Source organism: Cetorhinus maximus, chromosome 15, assembly GCF_964194155.1.
Source record: "Cetorhinus maximus chromosome 15, sCetMax3.hap1.1, whole genome shotgun sequence".
NCBI classification, from domain to species: Eukaryota; Metazoa; Chordata; class Chondrichthyes; order Lamniformes; family Cetorhinidae; genus Cetorhinus; species Cetorhinus maximus.
The window spans coordinates 17,367,646-17,387,777 of NC_135893.1; the positions used below are offsets into that span (position 1 = coordinate 17,367,646).

Consider the following 20,132-nt stretch of genomic DNA (forward strand, 5'->3'; position numbering starts at 1 on the left):
TATCCCACATAAACTTGGCATCCAAAACTCTGCAGCTCATGTCCTGACTCACACCAAGTCATGTTCACCTATCACCCTGGTACTCACTGACCTACACTAGTTCTTGGTTAGGCAACGCATCATTTTTAAAATTCTTATCCTGGTATACAAATATCTCCATGATCTAGTCTCTCCCTATCGCTATAATCTTCTCCAGTCCAACAACATTCTGAAATATCTGTGCTCCTCTAATTCTGCCTCTTGAGTATCCCTGATTTTAATTGCTCCGCCATTGGCAGTCCTGCCTTCAGTTGCCAAGGCCCAAAACTCTGGAATTCTCATCTCTTCAATTCTCTCTCTCTCCTTCAAGACACTCCTTAAAACCTACCTCTTTGACCAAGCTTTTGATTATCAGTCCAAGTATCTCCTTTGTGGTTCAGTGTCAAATTTTGCTTTATAATGCTCCTGTTAAGTGCCTTCGGTTGTTTTATGTTAAAGGAGCTATATAAATGAAAGTTGTTTTTGTTGTAAACTTATCATTTGTCTTCAATCCTTTCCATTGCCTTTTGCTTCATTTGTGTTTAAATATTTTTCCCAACCTGTGAGGGTTCTGCCTGAAATGAGTATAGACATTCACAAGTCAGTTAATGGCAACATCAATGTACAATAACACTTGGCATTTATAGTGTCTTTAATGTCCAAAAACATCTCAAGGCACTTCACAGGGACGATTATCGAACCAAATATGACATTGAGCCACTTAAGGAGATGTTAGGACAGGTGGCCAAAAGCTTTGTCAAAGAGGTTGGTTTTAAGGAGTGTATTAAAGAAGCAGTAGTACAGAGACAGTCTGTATGTCTATGAGGATTGAACTAACATAATACGAAAAGCCATTGTTGGAAAATCCCCCTTCACCACCACCTGTCCCGAATATAATGACTGGTTGCTGGGATAAATTCAGGTGTTTTGCCCATGTGTTCCTAAACTGAGCTATTCAATAATGGGGACATCACAATCAAGTCAGACCCAGTCTTCATGCAAGATTGAGGGTAGTATTTAGAAACAGAAGTTCTGGCTGACTTTGCTTCCCTAGTCTACAGCAACTAAATCCACTCGTAGTCAGTGATTCATTGATGCCCCAGCAGAAATGAACTAATTCAGCAATGACTAACAATTGAATGACAGATTTTAGGGAAATGAACAGACATGCAAGTGTTTTGCCTCTTTACTGGTGCAAGAATAACCATGAAAAGGGGTCACATTGTGCAAAGTTAGTTTATGCTCCAGCTGAAGTTCTCAGAGCACAGCAAATAGGGCTGTAGAGGAACAGTGACAATAACTGATAACTATTGGTTACCACAGAGCAGTGGTGTTTTAATTTCAGTGGAGATTTACTTTTAGTAGATGGCAATGTAATTTGGCATTAGAAACTAATCCTATTGGTTAAACCCCTATGATTTGTTGGTAAGATTGGGAACAAGTAGAAAAAAAATGCTGAAGGACAAGCAAGTCACATATACATGCTACAAATGTCCAGGATCAAGATGAACAAATTAATCAAGGGCAAAAACACAGTGCATATGTTGTGAAAGCTGGACTACAGTACTACAGTGGCACTGGGGCCATATGCTTGTGCAGGCAAAACAGGAGGAACCAGTTGAGAAGTGAAAGATCTACAGATTGTAAAGGGGGAGGCATGGACACCAACATTTCTATATCAAACAAATGATGGATCACCTAGCAAATCAACATTATAAATAAAAATTCACCCAGTTCTTGCTTTTATCATGTTGAATCTGCGTTCTACTGATGTGGTATAACATAACATCTCCTGCAACATGTAAATGAACAACTTTAGACATTCCCCAATCCAAGCAATTTACATACATGCTGTATAATGGAACTGAAGAAATACCATAAGTTGGTAGCCCTCTATTTGTAGGCTCTCCATGGTTCTTTTCACAGCTCCCGATGTAATCTCTCAGCCAAAGAAATCACTAGAACTTAACTGGCTAATTAGATATCAGTCTCTCACTATCCACATAAGCACCCCAGGAGGCTGTTCGCTGCCCAAACTCTGCTCAGATTCCTGTGCCCAGGTGACCGTCAACTCGCTGTTCCAGCTTGACCTAAATTGCCTCCATCAAATAAGGGCCTTGATCCCTGCCAACAGTCAATACTGAATGCTAGCCAAATGCAATGAACTCTGCAAGACCCTCACTTTATGTAACTCGAAGCACTATATAGTCTCTCTCACATCACATGTGTGGAAACTTCACTAAATAAAAGCAGGAAAAGCAACAAACATGCAACAGATTGATCAGCATCTGAAATAAAAAGGCAAGTTGCATTTTCAATGGAAGTTGTGAATTACTTCACTTCTTTATCATGCTTAATAATTCATCCAAGTTCCTACACTCAATGAGGTCATAGAATCATAGAATGGTTATAGCTCAGAAGGAGTCCATTAAGCCTGTCATGTCCCTGCCAGTAAGAATAGCTCACCTGGTCCCATTCTCCCCCACTTTTTCCCCCAAAGCCTTGCAAATTTTTCTCTTCAAATAATCATCCAATTTATTTTTAAAAGCCACAATTGAATCTGCCTTTGTCATGCTCTCATCTCAGGCAGTGCATTCCAGATCCTAACAACTTGCTGCATAAAAACAGCTTTTGCCTCATGTTGCTGTTGCTTCCGAATCCAATCACCTTAAGTTAGTGTCCTCTGGTTCTCAGCTCTTCTGCCAACAGGAAGTTTCTCTCGCACAACTTCTCCCAGACCCTTCATGATTTTGAATACCTCCATCAAGTCGCCTCTAAATCTTCTCTTCTCCAAAGAGAACTGTCGCAGCTTCTCCAATCTATCCATATAACTGAAGTTCCTCATCTCTGGAAGATTCTGGCCTATGACTTGGATAGCATCTTCTTTGTTGGTCCCACCCCTGCTTTTACCACCCTTTTTACTATTAATATGTCAATAGAAGACTTTTGGACTGCCTTTTATGTTAGGTGCTAGTCTCTTCTTATACTCTCTCTTTGCTTCTCTTAAGTGTTTTTTCACTTCCCCTCAGAAATTTCTATATTCAGTCTGGTGCTCACAGTATTATCCACTTGAGTCATATGCACTCTTTTTCTCTCTATCTCTTTAATCATCCATCAGTTTGTTTGTCCTACCTTTCCCCATCATAGGAGTGTAACTCTTCTGGAGTTAAAACAATTAACTAAATTAACAATAACAAGAGATAAATCAAGCACAGCCCCTAATTCAGGTCAGCTGTAAAACCAAGGACAAAGTTTAAAGGAAACTTACAAACATTAAACCAAAATGTGATTAAAGAGGTCAACAAACCACCCCAGTCCCCGCGGCGCCCACCGGGCACGGAAGGCCTCGATGGTACCGGCAGACACCGCGTGCTCCCTCTCCAGGGACACCCGGCCGCGAACGTAGCCGCAGAAGAGGGACAAACAATCGGGCGGGACTCCCCCCTCGATCGCCCGCTGCCTGGACTTGTTAATTGCCAACCTGGCCAGGCCCAGGAGCAGGTTCACGAGGAGGTCCTCCTCCTTCCCGACCCCCTTCCGCACCGGGTGTCCGTAGATCAGGAGCGTGGAACTGAAGTGCAAACAAAACAGCAACAGAAGGTTTTTTAAATAACTAAAAAGGGAGTGCAGCCTATCACACCCTATATAAATGCAAAAAGAGCAGGTGTCTTGGGAGGCCGTGAACCTACGCATTCTACGGTTGTAGGGGACTGCTGCATGCAACACCCTCCAACCCAGGTCCCCGATAGAAAGTGGGAGGACACCTCCGTTGCGGGCCTCCCATTGGGGACCTCCGCTGCCAGACGGCAACAAGGCACGCCAGGGCGTGTCCGGGCGGCGGACGAGGGCGAGAAAATGGAAGGTGTGCAGCAGCAGTCCGTACAGGAAACTCCTCCGCGCCGTGCGAGGGCATGTCCCCGAGGCAGCTCATAAGGAGGAGTGTACCTTGACCGAACTATCTCCTCTTTTAAACACAGCTAATTGTTTGATTACAATTTTGCCTACCAATCTTTGATTCCAATTTACCCTTGGCCAGATCCGTTCTCACGTCTATGAAGTTAGCCCTCCCTCAATTATTTTTAATCTGGATAGGTTCTTGTCATTTATCATAGTCAACCTAAACCTTATCATAGTCAACCTAAACCGTATAATATTATGATCATTATCCCCTAAATGTTCCACTACTGACATTTGATCCACCTCATTCCCCAGCACCAGATACAGCAAAGCATCCTTCCTTGTTGGACTAGCAACGTACTGATGTAGACAATTTTCCTGAACACACTTCAGAAACTCTTGCCCCTCTCTGCTCTTTACATTGTTAATAATGCAGGCTGGGATTTTTCTACCCCATTGTGGTGGGACCCACTGTGGGAGATTTGGCAGCTCAGCCAAAAGTCCATTGACTTTTGGCAGGACCAAGTGATCCTGGCAGCAAAAGGAACCGGAAAGTCCCGCCCCCAGTCTGTATTAGAATAATTAAAATCCCCCATTATTACTCATGTATAATCATTGCACCCCTGTGTAATTTCCTTGCAAATTTGTTCTTCCATATCATTCCCACTAGTTGGTGACCTGCAGAATACACCTAGCAATGTAACGATACTTCTATTGTTTATCCCTCACCAAATAGATTCTGTCCTTGACTCCTCTAGGACATCCTCTCTCTCTTGCACAATAACGTTCTCCTTAATGAATAGGGCAACTCATCACCCCTTCTTTCCTTTTCTATTTTTTCTGAACATCATGTAGCCAGGAATATTTAGTACTCAGATATGTTGCTACCACATCATATTTTGATGCTGCTCTCTGCATTTGCAGCTCACCAACTTTACTTACCACTTCTGTTCACATACATGTATAACAAACTTAACTTAGACCTTATTACATTCCCACTTACTCTGACCTTACCTAATACCTTACTGTTTTCTACTTCAGTGCTATCTGTCTATACTGTTTAAATTCCTATGAAACTGATTTTTAAGAAGAGATCCTAATAAAAACCATAAATTCTGGAAATACACAGATGAGGTGAAGAGTCTCACTTAAAACAATAACCTATCTTTTCTTTGCAAAAGGTGTCCTGAAGCATTTTCTGTTCTAATCTTTTGAAAAAATTCTTTCAGAAATTATATGTTTCTTTATTTCTATAAAGCACAAGTATTCAATGTATACACAACTCAGTGAAAGTTATTCCCTATTTTACAATTTCTTTAATGATATATAACAAAAATGAATTATAGTCCCCTAGGAGCTCATTAACTCCAATAAATATGGCTGAAACTTAATATGAATCTCCATTTTTTCCTTGAGTATGCGTTAGGGGTAAACTGAAGGCTGCAACAGGTTGCTTTGACAGTTTGAGCAGTCACTAATGAGGAAAGCTGGCGGATATAACAAGTGATAGCTCTGTGAATAACCTGCCCTTGATACATTAGATAATTACCACAATTATCAAAACATTTTACCTACTTTTAGGGTTAGGCTTCTCTTGGTGTCACATTTCACTTTGTACAAAATCAATCAATCTTTGTGTAGGTGGCAAGTTGAACATTTGCTTTAATGGGAAGCAGACACAAAGCTCAAGGTTAGATCCAAACAGAAATCCAGCACAAATGTGTCAAGAAGGATTGCCAATACTGTGATCGTTTTTCCAAATTTCTGCTGGTATGTAATTTTAAATAAATGTTGCTGAATCTCCCATGATATTGCTCACAATGAATTGCAAAATATCATGCAATTTAAGTAAATGCTTTACAAAGAGGAGAGATCAGGGCAGTACATAGATATAGAATTTTGAAAAAAGTCTGATACAGAGATATGCTTACAGACAATAGGATAGATATTCGGATCCCCGCAAAGTTCAGCGCATAACTAGGTCACACTTTAGGTGAAACTGAAAGTGATGTCGTTTACAGGTGTGCAAAGAAAAAACAGTGGCATTCCCAAAAGGAAAGCCACTGCACAAACATCTGGGACCAAAGCAAAATATAGCAGTGATGGAACAGATGGCACAAAGAATGAAAATAAAAAAATGTACCAAACAAAATAAATTCACAATATACTTACAAACCATTCTTTGAAACCAAGGTCGGAATTTTACGTTCAGTGTGCGGGTGTGCACCCGACATGCACGAACGTAATATGACGTGTGAAGATGTCAGGCGTGCGTCTTGATGTTACTGTGTACTCGCACAATATTTCGCTCGGTGGGTGCACAGCTGGAGTTGGCTACGCGCCCGCTGATAATTGAAAGGCCTATTAAGGTCATTATTGAGCTCATTAACTTGAAATTTACGCCGCCTGTCCAACCTAACAGTTGGTGGGATGTTTTAGGAAACCTCATCCATGAGCTGGATGAAGTTTCCTGAAGCTAATACAAATTAAATAAAGACATTATTTTGAAATTAAAAACATGTCCCATCTCATGTGACACAGTCACATGAGAAGGGACGTTTCATTAACCTTTTATAGTCTTTATTAATGTTTTTAAAAAGCGCTTCAAGCTCCCTGAGACAGCTCTGTGCCTCTAGGAGATTGAAGCGCTCTTTCGCGCGCATACGTGCAGGCCTGCTCGCCCTCCTCCCCCTACCCGCACAGGTAGCGCTCAGCGCTGCTGCTCAAGATCCACACAGGGTGGGCCTTAATTGGCCCGCCTGCATGAAATTGCAGTGCTGAGCCAATCGTGGGCGGCTTCCCGACCGCCCCTGCCTGCTCGCCATGAGGGCAAAATTCTGGCCCAATAGTTATTTTCCTCTGGCCCTTTAAATTTATATTCCCACTTTTAACAACTGTCCAGCAATCCAGGATAGGTTTTGTATACCGATACTGGTATTCTTGTACTACAGATCTGGTAAGAGTGCAGGATCATTCCCCCTTATAACAACATTAAAGTGGAACTCTCACTTTTTTTTGTTGGGCAGAAGCTTTCTGTGCTCTTCAGGACTCACCTGAATTGTGTATTATGGACAGAGAGTTGGCGTGAACAACCTCAACATATGTTTACAATCTTCTGTCATGAAAATATAATAATTTTCATAATATTGTTGTGATTTATTGTAAAGGTGGGTTAATAGTGGGGTTTGGATTAGTTTCTCTGTGTGGACATGTGTGTGGTGGATTTAATTGAATTAGAGATAGCTAGTCTGGAGCTTTTGAGTGTTCAAAAGGGAAGCTAGGTTTGAAATGCTAAATATGTAAACATGGTTGAGATTTTAGAATGCGAGGTGTGAGGAACATTTGCATTTTTAAATAAACGAGCGTAGTGAATTTCAAAGAGATGGTAAGGTGTTACACCTAGTCATAAGAGGCTAAGACAGTGTGTTTATTTTTCCCAAAGGTTACTGATAATATGAATACTATGAAAGGTTTATATTATGGAAAAAGTAAAGTTGCATAGACATGTTGGAATAATGGGATTTACATAAAAAAGGGAGATGCATGTATAAAGGAGCTGAGGTTATGTGTAAGGTGAAGTCATTCCAAGGTCTAACAAGTGTGAAAAGTCTTCCAGCCTGTATGTATCAAGTAGATGTCTACAGGAACCGAAGCTAAGAGAACTCACTGTGAACTTGGAGTCAGATTAATTAGGGAAATTAGAAGTTATTATAGTAGCAATTCGTAGATCTATGTATGTGCTTAAAATCTTTTATTAATAAATGTTTAATTTAGTTTTGTAAAAAATCTCTAAGACTTGGTGAACTTATTACTACTGAATTCAAGACACACATCTCGAAATAAAAGTACAAATTGTAAAACAGTTGTGGCAACTGTTTCAAGTTTCTCTCTGGGATTTGAGCAGCTCGGCATTTACCATCCGCTTATACGTCATTCCTGAGCTCTAGCACAATTGAAAATTGCAGCTAGCATGAATTTAAACATTTTTAATGGCATCTTTGAAAATTTGAGACAATCAGAAAATGACTTTTTAGAAAAAAGCTAATAGACACAATTAAAGTATAGCGCACAGTACTGTATACATAAAAAAGAATTAGGCTGAGAGACAACAGACTTACTGTCATTCAGCTGATTGGGACAGAGCATTTAGGTGGGTTGGCAATGCAGTACAGAAATTCCTCAATATATTGTGCTGTAAAAATGACTAAATTTTTGGATTTCTTTTTTCAATTTTAACCTTTCTGCAATCTCACCTTCTACTCAACTTACTGATTAAACATTAAGATGTCAAACCGTTATTAATTAGGTGGCCAGCATGGTTAACATTATAACTAAACTTGCTAGCACCCTCAGGTGATTCAGTGATATCATTTCAATGTTTGAAAAAAAAAAAATTGTAATACTTTGCAAATTTACTAGAGGTGGTTGTCATACTTCAACATGAAGTCCAGAACACTAAATGCCAACCATTAGAAGCTCAACCATGGGAAATATATGAATTGCTGCTATATTCCATCATTGATCACAGCAGGCAAACAACAATTTAAAACCATGAAAATACCAGCCTGGATGTATTGAAGTTAGGTCATTCTTATTTACCATTATTAGGCTGGGAAATAATTACCCTTATTTTAAAAAGAGATCTGCTTGATCAGTACATCATGCTGTATTCTGCTAGGCCTGCAAAGGTCAATGTACCTACTTGCCAGCTGCATAAACCTCCGCCGTATCAAAGAGGTTTATTCCATTTTCATAGGCTAGAGTCATCAGCTGTTCAGCCATCTAAAACAAAAAGGAAAAATCTGATGTAAAGAACCCACTTACACAGCTTTTTTTTTTTGCAAACATGTTGAGCACACAACAGATGCAATTGATGTATAACTTAAAATACAATCTTGCTCTTCCTTCCTTTTCCCCATCAAGTGCAAGCAACACAGAGGGAGAGTGGAGGGTGAGGGAGGGGGGGTGGCAGAGTTCACAATGAGAGCATAAGAACATAAAAAAATAGGAGTAGACCATATGGCCCTTTGGGCCTGCTCCATTACTCATTAAGATCATGGCTGATCTTCTATCTCAATTCTACCTTCCTGCACTATCCCCATATCCCTTGATTCCATTAACATCCAAAATTCTATCAAGCTCTATTTTGAAAATACTCAGAACTGAGCATCCACAGCTCTCTGGGGTACAGAATTCCAAAGATTCACAACCCTCAGTAAAGAAACTTTTCCTTATCTCAGTCATAAATTGCTGACCCCATATCCTTATACTATGACCCTTAGGGCTAGTCTTCCTAGCCAGGGAAAAACTTCCTCTCAGCTGTTACCTCATTAAGCCCCTAAAGAATTTTGTGTGTTTCAATGAGATCACCTGCCATTCTTTTAAACTCTAGAGAGTATAAGCCAAATCTAATCAATCTCTCCTCATAGGACAATTCTCTCATCCCAGGAATCAGTCTAGTAATTTGTCTGCCATTTTTATATTCTCTATCTAGGAGACTCCTAACCAGGGATGGATGCAATCAGACAGTCTGCCACGTGACATTCAGCAACATAACTCAGTTTTTGGTTTATTTCTTGGTCCAACTCAATGTAATGCCATTGGGAAAAAAACCGTGTCTCACAGAAGTAGGGTTTGAAATTAAATAAATCTTGCTTTTAACATATATTTTTGTAGCCTCCATGAATGGGTGGTCTCTTTATTTATATTCAAAGAACAATCAGTTTATGCGGCAAGTAACAGCTGAGACTGAATGCAATATCATAGTCAACAATGTGATTCCCCCTCCAACGCCTCTCCTCTGCTGTCCAGCTCCACAGGATTGCCCTTGCATGGTTCCACTCTTACCATTTCAATCCAGCCACAGTATCTTGAACGATGGCTTCTCTCTCACTCCTATACTGTCACCTCCAATGTCTCCCAAGGATATTTCTTTTGCTTGCTCTAACTCATCTACATGGTGCCCCTTGGCAACATTTGCAGACATGGAGCAAGTAGGATCCAATCTACTTAAGTTACATCGAACATCCTACTGAAGAACTCAACTTTTACCAAAGGCTATGAATGACTTGAAAAGACTTGAAATATGGTCTACTCTTCCTATTTTTTATGTTCTTATGCTCTTATTGTGAACTCTGCCCCTGCCACCCCTATCCCTCACCCTCCACTCTCCCTCTGTGTTGCTTACTTTTCCTTTAGTTTTTGGGGAAAGCGATTTTTTTTTTGGAGTGCCTCTACCTCTGCATTATGCTGTTAAATCTAACATGTATAACCACCAATGCTTCTTGTACTAATTTATCCAGCTTATAATCAAACTTTGTCCTGGCCTTTCGAGTCTTGCAGCAAGGTGGGTTGAAATTTATTAAGATGAAATGCAGGAAGCATTGCATGTTAATGCTACTTGCCAAGTAGTTTTCAATAAGCTCATCACGTAATGTATCATCTACAGCTAAATAAGGAAGTCAGTATAGTATCAAATTGAAAGAAGCACTGTACAAATCGGTGAAGATTAATGGTAGGTCAGAAGGTTGGACAGATTTTAAGAACCAGGAAAGAATGATTAAAAAAAAGAGGGAGAAAGTAGAGTAGCAGAGAAAACTAGCTAGAAATATAAAAACAGTAAGAGTTTCTACAAGTCTTTAAATAAGAAAATAGTAATTAAAGGGAATGCTGGCTCACTAGAGAGAGTCTGGGCAATTAATAATGGAAAACAAGGAAACGGCAGAAGCGCTGAACAGGTATTTTGCGTCTGTCTTCACTGTAGAAGACTTAGGAAACTTCCCGAAGGTACCTGATAATCAAGAGGTGAAAGAGAGGGAGGAACTTAAACCAATTACCATCACCAGGGAAAAGGTACTGGGAAAACTATTAGACCTAAAGGCTGACAAGTCCCCAGGACTTGATTGCCTGCATCTTACGTTCTTTAAAACGTGGCTGCAGAGATAGTAGAGGCATTGGTTATAATCTTACAAAATTCATTAGGTTCTGGAAGAGACCAGCAGATTGGAAAATGGCAAATATATTCAAGAAAGGAGGGAGACAAAAAGCAGGATACCATAGGCCAGTTAGCCTAACATCTGTCATAGGAAAATTGCTAGAATCCATTATTAAGGTTATAGCAGATACTTAGAAATTCATAATAGGATCAGGCAGAGTCAATATGATTTTGTTAGAAGGAAATCATGTTTAACTAATTTATTAGCATTTTTTGAGGCAGTAACTAGCAAGGCAGATAAGGAGGAAACTGTAAACGTGTATTTCTATTTCCAAAAAGCATTTGATAAGGTGCCACATCAAAGGTTGCTCCACAAAATAACTCATGGTGTAGGGGATAACATATTAGCATGGATAAAGGGTTGGTTTGTTAACAGAAAGTAGGGATAAGTGGGTCTTTTTGGGTTGGCAAGCTGTAACTAGTGGGAGTGCCACAGCGATCTGTGCTGTGGTCTCAACTATTTACAGTACAATCTATATCAATGACTTGGAGGAAGGAACCAAATATATGGTAGTTAAATTTGCCGATGACACCAAGATAGGTAGGAAAGTAAGTTGTCAAGAGGAGGTAAAGAGTCTACAAAGGGACACAAATAAGTATGTGGACAAAAAATTCACATTTGGAGTATAATGTGGGAAAATGTGAACTTGCCCGCTTTGGCAGGAAGAAGAATAAAGCAGTATAGTATTTAAATTGAGAAAGATTGCAGAACTCAGTGGTACAGAATCCTGGTAATGAATCACAAGAAATTAGTATGCAGGTACAGGAAGTGATTAGGAAGGCAAATGGAGATTGTTGCAAGGGAAAATGGAATATAAAGTAGGGAAGTTTTACTGCAACTGCACAGGGCCTTGGTGAGACCATATCTAGAGTACTGTGTACATGTTCTGGACCAGAATTTTAGGTTCGGCGTGCAAGCACGCACCTGACACGCATTGCAATGACGTCAGGCGTGTGTCCCGGAGTCAGCTGCACGCCTGCCAATAACTGAGAGGCTTATGAAGGCCATTAACGAGCTAATTAACTTGAAATTTACGTTGCCCATCCAACCTAACGGTTGGTGGGCAGGCGAAAAGACCAAGCGGCCTTTACATTTTTTAGGAAACTTCATCCATGAATGGAATGAGGTTTCCTAAAACTAATACAAATTAAATAAAACGTTTATTTTGAAATTAAAAGCATGTCCCATCTCATGTGACACAGTCACATGAGGGGACGTGTTTCATTAAATTTTTATCGCATTTATTAATTTTTTAAAAAAGCACTTCAATCTCTGAGGCAGCTCCTTGCCTCAGAGAGATTGAAGAGCTCTATCGTGCGCATGCACGAACTGCGTGCAAGGCTCGGCTCTCCTCGCCCGCACAGGTAGCGCTCAGTGCTGCCGCTGGCGATCCACGCAGGGCGGGCCTTAATTGGCCCGCTGCATGAAATCGCGGTGCAGAGCCGATCACGGGCAGTGGTCGGCTTCCCGACTGCCCCTGCCCGCTGAGCCCGCCTGACGAGGGAAAAATTCTGGCCCTGGTCTCCTTATTTGAAAAAGAATATCACTGCGTTAGAAGCAGTTCAGAGATTGTTCACTGGACTCATTCCTGGGATGAAGGGCTTATCTTATGAAGAAATGTTGAACAGGTTGGGCCTATAACCACGGCAGTTTTGGAGAATGAGAGGTGATCTTATTGAAACATATAAGATCCTGAGGGGACTTGATAGGGTGGATACCAGGAGGATGTTTCCTCTTCCAGGTGAGACTAGAATTAGGGGGCACAGTTTAAGAATAAGAGGTCTCCCTTTTAAGAAGGAGATGAGGAGATTTTTGTTTTCTCTCAGAGGGTTATTAGTCTGAGGAATTCTATCCCTTAGAAAACAGTGGAGGCTGGGTCATTGAATTTATTCAAGGCCGAGTTAGACAGATTTTGATAGACAAGGGAGTCAAGGGTTATGGGAGGGCAGACAAGAAAGTGAAGTTGAGACAGCAATCAGATCAGCCATGATTTTATCGAATGGAGGAAAAGGCTCGAAGGGCTAAATGGTCTACTCTGGCTCCCAAGTCCTATGTTCCTACGCCTGGCACTATACATCCAAATTGCATTACTAAGCACTTTGGCAAAGACAATCGTGAACTGATAATGCCTCTGAGTAAATCTTTATATTGTTTGTGTTACTGAAACTTATTTAAATTTAGATGCTTCTACATAATCATCCATTTGCACATTTTGGTACCCAAATTTACTTAAGTAAATATCTGGCATAGTGATTGAAAATTGACATTTTTTTTACCATCAGCAAAGAATCTTTGGTTCAGACACAACAGAGACATGATGTAAAAGATGACTTCCCTTTCAGTTCATTAGGAAACTGTTACAGTACTGCAACATCAGAAGCACACTCTAATGCTGCATGTATGGGTGGGGAGGAGGGGTACTTTGATTTCCCAAACTCTCCTTTTGGCTTCTCAGAGACAAGTTGCTGAGTTAATGCCAGTTTCAACTAGTATAGTGGTATGGATATCCCAAGACATTATTCTCAGTGACACCAAATTCATATCTTCCACAAATGCCAAGCTACATCAGCATTTTTAGTTGACACACTAACAAATGCAATTCAGACAACTTAGAAAATTTAAACTTTACTCTCTTGGTATATGAGATCATCTGAAGCAGTCAATGAGATTATAGCCGTATTATGACTGCTTCAAGGTATCCACTGTTCTCTGTTCAATCAACATATAGTGACAAAACACTCATTCACAGCATTTCATATTTAAAGACAGGGAAGGGGATATACCTCATCAGTGATCTGACCTCCGAAGGTAACCCATGTTCCTGTTGGAAAGAGAAAAGTTAAAGAGATTTATTATCTGTTTTCAGCTGATAAGAAACCCAAAAGCTAAAACAAAACAAACAATATTCAATACAGCTATAAATAAGAGAGTCAGATGCAGGTTCAGCAGTTTACAGTAACAAAAATCTATAAGCAAAGGTCTTTCATGTTCAGCATCCATTATTTTAAGGTCATTGTACTGCTTAGTAAAATTATTTACTTAACGTTTCAACAAACGTCTATCACCGTCTGTGGCACAAGCAAAATGGCAATCTAATTTTAAATAATTTAAGGGCTCAGCAGCAAGGCAAGCCATTAAGCAACACAATTTACTATTTTCCAATCTACCTATCAAGGTTTATTAAATATTAAATGCCACAGATAAAGCAAACCCAGCCAGTTAATTCAAAGAACATCAAGAAAATAGGACCAGTGTGCATAAAAGTAATTAACAATAAGCAAATTTAGGTAACTAGTGTTTGGGGGGGTGGGCAGGGTGGGGGTGGATGGGGGTGGGGTGGGGGGGTGGAGGTGAAGACTCCTTTTGTCAAAGAACAGTAATTGGAATAGTCTTATCAAACAAAATGGATAAGCACTGCAGTTATTCAAAACGTGTGATGGGACAGTACCAAATGGCATCTTTGCAATTCTGAATTTATGAACTACAGTATTTTTATATCATATTGGTTCTGAGAATAAAATATCACCAGCTACAAGATGGAAATGTATGAATAATCAAATTAATTGTAATTAGTTTTGTACATGAGGACAACAACATTTGCTTACCTAGGCCAAGGCAGGACACTCTTAGCCCTGATTTTCCAAGGTTTCTATTTGAAGATAAAGAGAGATAATGCAATTAGAATCATTTAACTCGAGAAGACAACACTTCATCAAAAGCACCACAAAGAGTCTACTGGCGTTTTTATCCAATTTCTTCCCTTCAAGCTACACCTTGTTGCTCCTACTAACTTAAGATGGTTAGTCGATCTTGGGACAACTTCAATGACACTATTAATACTAGTTCTTGGACACTGTAATGCACATTTGGGCTTTCAACACTTGAATGTTTCATTGCACTTCTAAATTTTGAAAGATATACCATTAAACCATTAAAAAACCGCATTCGACAATGAATCTGGAAGCACCTTTATATTTTCATGAGTTATTGATTTATCCTCAGTCCCATAAAATTGAAATGGAAGCATTGATTCCCCACAAAGTATTGCCTACATACGTCCTTAACAGGAGCACACTGTACTTAATCAATTCTGTTTTTTCAGCAGGAGACTGATTCTCTGATACAAGCCCAACATATTCTTTCAACATACAAGAAAAAGAGCCAATTTTATGAGGGTCTTTTTGTACACTGAAAAATATGGACATATTGAAAACAAAAAAAACTTAGCATAGGCAGTTCCTGACAGGAAGTCATGTGTTCCATTTCAGAGCACAGTATGTTGTTGTTTGAATTATAGCTAAATTCCAACTCAACCTTTCTGCAAGGCAAGGTGGCAGAGATTCAAGACAGCAAAATAGGAAATCTCAGGGGACCTTCAATAAGGGCTCAACACAAGAAATGGACTTCTTACATATTATCATTACCATTTAGTAATATATCAAGATCAGTGATTGGTGGAACAGAAATTACAGGCCCTTTGGGGAGCTGAGTTGGACAGGATGCCTTGTTTGTGATAACTTTGTAATTTTGCATTCAAGCCACCTCTGGACAGAGGAGTGCTGTACTCTTATTGCATGTCAACTGATAACTCACCCAGGTCTACATCACCACTACCTCTCTCAACCCCTCCACTGCCTGATTTGTCATGCTGCTCGTGTGTGACATCCAGTACTAGATGCACAGAAATTTCCTCTAGCTAAACATTGGGAAGACTGAAGTCATTGTGCTCGGTCCCCGCCACAAACTCTGTTCCTTAGCCACCAATTCAATTTCTCTCCCTGGCAACTATCCAAGGCTGAACCAGACAGTTTGCAACCGTTGCAATATTTGAACTGAGACAAACTTCCAAATGCATATGCACCCCATTACTAAGACCACCCAATAACATCTCCACAACATCTCCTGACTCCACCCTACTTCAACTTATCAGCTGCCGAAACACTCAGCAAACCTGGTACCTCTGGACTACGTTATTCCAATGCTCTCCTGGTCAGCCTGCCAACTTCTTCCTTACAGAGATTGAAACTAATTCAAAACTCTGTTGTCTGTATCCTAACTTGCACTAATTCCCATTCACCCCCATCACTCCTGTACTTTGACGACCTAAATTGGTTCCTGGTTTGGCAATGCCTCCATTTTAAAATTCACAGCCTTGTTTTTCAAATCCCTCCACGGCATTGGCCCTCCTTACCTTTAACCTCCCTCCAGCCCTACAAAGGCCTTTGAAATCTCTGTGTTCTTCTAATTCAGTGATTCTCAAACTGGAGTCTATAGAAACTTTTCAGGGATTCTGCAAGATTAAAGCTAGAGACATCCTATGGCGGTTGATGAATATCATGTCAGTCATTAGTAGCCCGTTCCCAAGCCTATGGGCTATTGCTGATACTCGTGAGCAAACCATTGCTCCAGCAAGCACCACCTCACTTCTAACAGTGACTGCACTTGCACAGAAATATTTCAAGTACTCATGAACATGGTGCTAATGACTGATGTGATCCTTATCCAATCTCCGCACAATGTTCTGCCAATAAACCAATGAAAAATTATGGATTTACATAAGGTTTTTTCCTATAAGACCTATCCTATTCAAATGAGCAGCAGCAAAGAAAACAAAAACAAAATATTTGACTACAGGAGCTGAGACAGTAGGAAAATATGATTTGAAATGCAAAGCATCTAACGAAGCTGGCCAGGGTCTTTGGACTTGTGTAGAGTTATACTGCATGCTGAGAGTTTAAAGTGGCATCTTGCATCTGGGTACTTTAGCATGAAATAAAGTCAGCTGCTGCAGATCATCTGTGAAGGGCAGTTAGCCTTCCAGGGAAGGCCCTTGGCCAGGACCTCGCTGTACTCAGTAGCTTCATGAGTTATGGTAATACAAGTACAGTCTGAAAGTGGAGAATGATTTAAGTGTTAGTGTTAAACATCACACCAAAGCGAGACAGACTCTCCAATGAGAAGCAGGCATATCCACCTTACTGATATCTGTAAATAATTGATATGTAAATTTATTAAAAGCATTATTAAAACATGCTTTATCTGCCATACTTACCTAGTATGAGTACTAAATAATAATACAATTTAGATGGCGGGGTCAGTAATTACTAGCCCATCTGAAAAAGGGTCCTTCAACCAAAAGAGTTTGAGAACTACTGCTCTAATTCTGTCCTCTTGAGCATCCCCAATTTTCATTGCTCCACCACAGGTATCTGTGCTTTCAGCTACCTAGCTCCCAAGCTCTGGAATTCCCTCCCTAAATTTCTCCACATCTCTTCCACCCTTTCCTTAAGATGCCCCTTAAAACCCAACTCTTTGTACAAGACCTTTTGTTAATCCATACTAGTATCTCCTTATCTGGCTCAGTGTCAAATTTTGTTTGACAATACTCCTGTGAACTGCCTTGGGACATTTTGCTACATTAAAAAGTATTATATTAATGCAACTTGTTGTTACTGTTATTGAGAGAGAATAATGACTGAACTTTGGTATTTTGGAAAAGTTGACAAAGAAAAGTTATTGAAATAAGCAAATTAATTGGGTTCAAGGAGCAGATGAATTTCTAGAGAAAGAATTGAGGGATAGATTGAGAATGTGGGTAAATGAAACTGACGTCCTAAAAAATGGTCAGACATTTTAGATTTAATAGACTCTCCCTGATCCTAAATATTCTTGAATTCAGTGTTTAAATAGCAATTAACCGTGGCATCACACACTATAAGATAAGAAATAAGTTGATATTCGAACAGTCAACTGTTACTATGATAGAGGTTTTCATGTTTGATATGACAAAATAGTGTAAAATTTAATGGAAATGTAGTATCACACATTACATAACACAACTCTTAACTTACACTTCTAGTGTACTACATACGCAAACCAAAATTATAGAGATGCTAGATTCCCACTATAACTTATATTGAACACAGGAGCAACATTAGCCAGAACTAATCTTGTCAGAGCTCAAATCAATATAAACCAAAGCAAAGCTGATACGGACAAACACATCTGAATAAATAAACGAACATATGCAGCACTTGGAATTGCAGGAGACCAAATGTTTCAAATAAACAACCAGGAGCACCAAATATTCAAGATACTAAACTAGTCCAAACTCATGCTGACTTTTGCTCTCATTAAACCTTTTCGCAGAGTCTGATCAGTATAATGTGGTGTGGCAGTGTTCAGCGACCTCAGTAAATCTGATTTATTAAACCAAGTTTTGAAGTGACGACATAAGGCTGTACTTGAATACCAAACCACCATTGCAGTGACATAGATATCATCATGTGGTAATAAGAAATCCCGTGAAATTGGTCAAATCAAATTTCAGAAGATTCTCAGAATATTGTTTTTTTATGTTTGAAATATGACACTAAGAACCTATTCACAAGATCAGCTTTGTTCAAGATTTTTGACTGAGGGTGCACATATATATTTATTTTAGCTTCTTATATTGGGACAAACAGGCAGGCCTCTAAAAGAGCTGGCTGCTAAAGAATGTGTCAAATTGGTTGGTCAATGACTCATTCCTTGCCTCTCATGTTACATGAAGCAGCCACCACATACATGAACTTCGTTAAACTCTCAGGCAACAAAGATGTCAGTCCTGGCTGGTGTTTACAAGAACGGATCCCACAATGGAGGAGCTTAAGGAAGAAGGGTGGAGCAGTTAGTAATATGGCGGCTGAGGGTAGGGAGAAGAGGAAGAGGTGATGCCTACCCACCTAATTCAATTGTGCCTGGTGAAACATAAAGCAAAGACAAGAATAACAGTATTCATGGAGATGTTCATGGAATGGAACACCCTTCTCTTCCAACCAAGGATACTGTGGATGCAGGGGCACTGGCTGCTGAGAAATTTGCTATTCAATTCCAATTATAGCAATGCTTCAGAAGTAGTTTACAGAACAGCATACCAAATCTGACTAACTGCACTTAGAATTGACATTTCTGCCAACACTGTTTGATGAAATCTAAGCCTATAAATTACACTGTGATATTAGTGTGAACTCCTTTCATGTTTCTACTAAATTACTTTGTATGTTACTTTAAGAGAAAAAAAACATTGATCTTAAACAGCTCAATTGCCAAGTTACAATCATTAGCACATTGTAACGTTTTGAGTTAGGGACCTAGCTGTAAGAAAGCATATTTACATAGTCAATGACAATTACCTAATAGGTAATAAATAGACTCTTGTTTGGCCCGAGAGGGGTCCAAAAAACTACATGACTGTATGTCAGTATGCCGATGGAATTAGGTGCACAGTGTAGATTTCGACTTCAATGCAGATCATTTATGTACTGCAGCATAAAGTCTGTGCACATGATGGAGGAAAGCCTTAATCCGCTCAATCTATTGAGGGAGGAGAATAGTGACAGGGGAAATTACCAGAGGGAAACTCTCCCCATGACTCTTCCAACTTACCAATCGGCATTAGTCAATCCTGGCAAGCTGCTTTGAGTTCGCTACGGATGATACTGCTGCGGTGTTGTAACCAAGGGCCCAGAGAGACAAACCATGTAGTATTTGACCATTTCAGTATCCCTCGTCCCTCCCTAGATCTCCAGTCCCAATTTTCAGGAAGATATTCATCCAGCTACCTACGGAGTTAATGGACATGAAATTTTCCTTTTTCAAAGGAGTTATGTTCTGTCCTCTCCACTATGAAATAAGCAACTTATTGACTGATTTTACTTAGCACTTGCCAAATGTTGTTCTCTGGTCCTGTAATCAGAACCTGAGAGAGCCTGATTCGACGTCAACACTTCCCTACAGTGTAATATAATCCTGGATCAAGAAAACCCCCACTCCTTTTGTTTTATAGGAAATACATTTATCTACACAGCATAATTCCTAACAGAGTGGGGGAACAGGTAGATCTAAGGATGCAGATACATAGATCTTTAACATTGGAGAATGCAGATAGAAAAGGTCCTAAAAAAGGAAGGCAGATTCTTGGTCTTATACATGGGATGCTACATATAACAAGGGGTATTGCATACAGTTTTTGACATACTATATTTTAGGAAGAATATCAGTCATGGAGAGGGCACAGTGAAGATTCACAACAGTGATACCAGAAACAACTGGTTACAATTATGAAGAAAGGCTAAAAATATTGGGGCTATTTTGGTGGGGCAAATAACGTTAAGGGAGAATCTAATGAAGGTTTACAAAATTCTGAAATATTTTGAAAGGGCATAAAGTCTAAGGTTGTTT

At 39.8% G+C, this 20,132-nt stretch overlaps 1 protein-coding gene across 5 annotated transcripts in view; it reads right to left on the reverse strand.

Moving 5' to 3' along the window:
* The window catches only part of kcnab2a (potassium voltage-gated channel subfamily A regulatory beta subunit 2a), a 285,811-nt gene that overhangs the window by 80,029 nt on the left and 185,650 nt on the right, over window positions 1–20,132 (reverse strand). For all 5 annotated transcript variants that reach the window (XM_078557934.1, XM_078557932.1, XM_078557933.1 and 2 more), the window contains 3 exons: window positions 14,516–14,559; window positions 13,694–13,731; window positions 8,618–8,697 (listed from right to left, as the gene is read on the reverse strand). In XM_078557934.1, the coding sequence (XP_078414060.1) occupies window positions 8,618–8,697; window positions 13,694–13,731; window positions 14,516–14,559 (162 nt within the window). The remainder of the gene's footprint in view (window positions 1–8,617; window positions 8,698–13,693; window positions 13,732–14,515; window positions 14,560–20,132) is intronic.